Genomic DNA, 1,794 nt, shown 5'->3' with positions numbered 1-1,794 from the left:
ATGAGTTTTTATTAACTCTTGGGCATGGCATGAGTAGTTTCTCATCTCTTGTATATCTATCAGCCATGTCCAACGATCCAAGATCTCTGAGTTACTCCTCTCTCACCCGTTTCACCAGGGCGATTACAGGCTCAGAACCTTGGTCTTTTCTGTGACCCTTTTTTTCTCTCTTTCTCAAAACACAAACTTTGGTCCTTTTTTTTTCTTTTTTAGCGGCAGAAAGAAATGGGTATGGGGGAAAAGAGTCCAAAGAGCTTCCATATGCAGCACCGGAACCAGCAGAAGCAAGAGTTCAGAGGGGTCCCAAAAGGGTGCATGGCGATTAAAGTGGGTCAAGGAGAAGAGCAAGAAAGGTTCGTGGTGCCTGTCATGTACATCAACCACCCTCTCTTCATGCAGCTTCTCAAAGAGGCTGAGGAAGAGTACGGTTTCGACCAAAAGGGTACCATAACAATCCCTTGCCATGTCGAGGAATTCAGAAACGTTAGAGGCTTGATTGATAGGGACAAGTCCCTTCACCACCACCACCATGTTGGTTGCTTTGGCTTCTGAATTTCGATCCAAACAAAGGTTTTATGGTCACGATTTTGTAGTTCACAATTTCCCATGATGTCAGGAATTACAATAAAATCGTGGTCGCAAATTAAAACCTTGGTTAAATCCATGAAACAAAGAGTTGGTCTTGGGCTAGAATCCACCACCACCACCCTTTTTTTATTTATTTATGATTTTCTCATGTAAATTCCTAGATTGTTAGGTTTTTTCTTTTTAGTGTTTGGTTTATGTGAAAGGAAAGGCCTTAGTTAGGTGATGGCAAGGACAACAGAATGTTGTTTCTTCCAATTGTACTTAACTTTTTCTATATTGTTAGGAGCCGTAATGAAAAAAAGAGATGCTTTGCTTTTCTTTTCTTTTCGTGGAGAATTTTTTTTCACGCGCTGGAATAATTGGTACACCACTCTTTTAGAAAGAGGAGAAATTGAAAAGAAAGGAATTGACGGTAAGTAGGGCCGAAATTTTGTTTCTTTTCCTTTCTTTTGAGGCACTTAATTCTCCACGATCAGTTTGGTATCTATCTCACTGTAATTGATGGGGTTAACTATTATGTTCTTGGTTATGAAAAATAATTACTGGTGCGGTTCTTAATTGTGCTCTGATTATTGAAATTGTGGGTACTGGTTGTAGTTTCTTTCTAATCAATTGTGAACATTTGTACGGAACTTCATTAATTCCAATTAGGTGTTTATTATTATTATTTTAAATTTTTTTTGTGAGGCTTGTATGTGTCTACATATGAACAAGGATGGAGAAAATGAAGTTTGCATGAAGAAAAATTGGAGCTAAGCAAAGAGGTGGGTGTGTGGACCATTTCTGTGTCTGAAATCTGAAATGAACTGAATCACTGAGATATCATAGGAATGAGTGAAGGAGCAGAGTGTTTAGATTTTACTTCAATTCCCTCTATTAGTGCTATTGAATAGGGTAGGTGAAGGAGAAGGACAAAGTACCGTGCAGATAGAAAGTGTCAGTGGGTAGGTGCATGACTTCCACGTTCGCTAGTGTTATTTTTATGTGCATCATAGGGCACACATTCAATTCAATTCAATTGCAACCTTTGTAGTTTGCACCCTTTCAAGCTTGGAAGTTGAAACAAAAAGATCCAAACAGGGAGCAGATTTTTCTAAGTCATATTATTTTATCTGAGGCTATGCTATGCTTAAGGAATATCATATTTGTTTTTAAATTATTTTTTTTTTATTTTCCACTATATCATCTTTGGCTGCTATCGTGTTG

At 38.0% G+C, this 1,794-nt stretch overlaps 1 protein-coding gene across 1 annotated transcript; it reads left to right on the top strand.

Annotated features, from left to right (window-relative positions):
* LOC109805530 (auxin-responsive protein SAUR32) lies at positions 1-906 on the top strand. Its single transcript, XM_020367629.3, has one exon. It carries the CDS (start codon positions 226-228, stop codon positions 550-552), a length of 327 nt encoding a protein of 108 aa, XP_020223218.1. The 5' UTR covers positions 1-225; the 3' UTR covers positions 553-906.
* The last annotated feature ends 888 nt before the right edge of the window (positions 907-1,794 follow it).

The sequence above is a fragment of the Cajanus cajan genome, chromosome 5 (assembly GCF_000230855.2).
Source record: "Cajanus cajan strain Asha chromosome 5, NIPB_CcT2T_4, whole genome shotgun sequence".
NCBI classification, from domain to species: domain Eukaryota; kingdom Viridiplantae; phylum Streptophyta; class Magnoliopsida; order Fabales; family Fabaceae; genus Cajanus; species Cajanus cajan.
Note: the sequence above shows the minus strand (reverse complement) of the source record. Positions and strands in the feature narration are given on the sequence as shown.

What these genes read in the sequence shown, in the direction of transcription:
- LOC109805530 (XM_020367629.3), top strand. Translation starts at nt 226, where the DNA reads ATGGGTATGGGGGAAAAGAGTCCAAAGAGCTTCCATATGCAGCACCGG.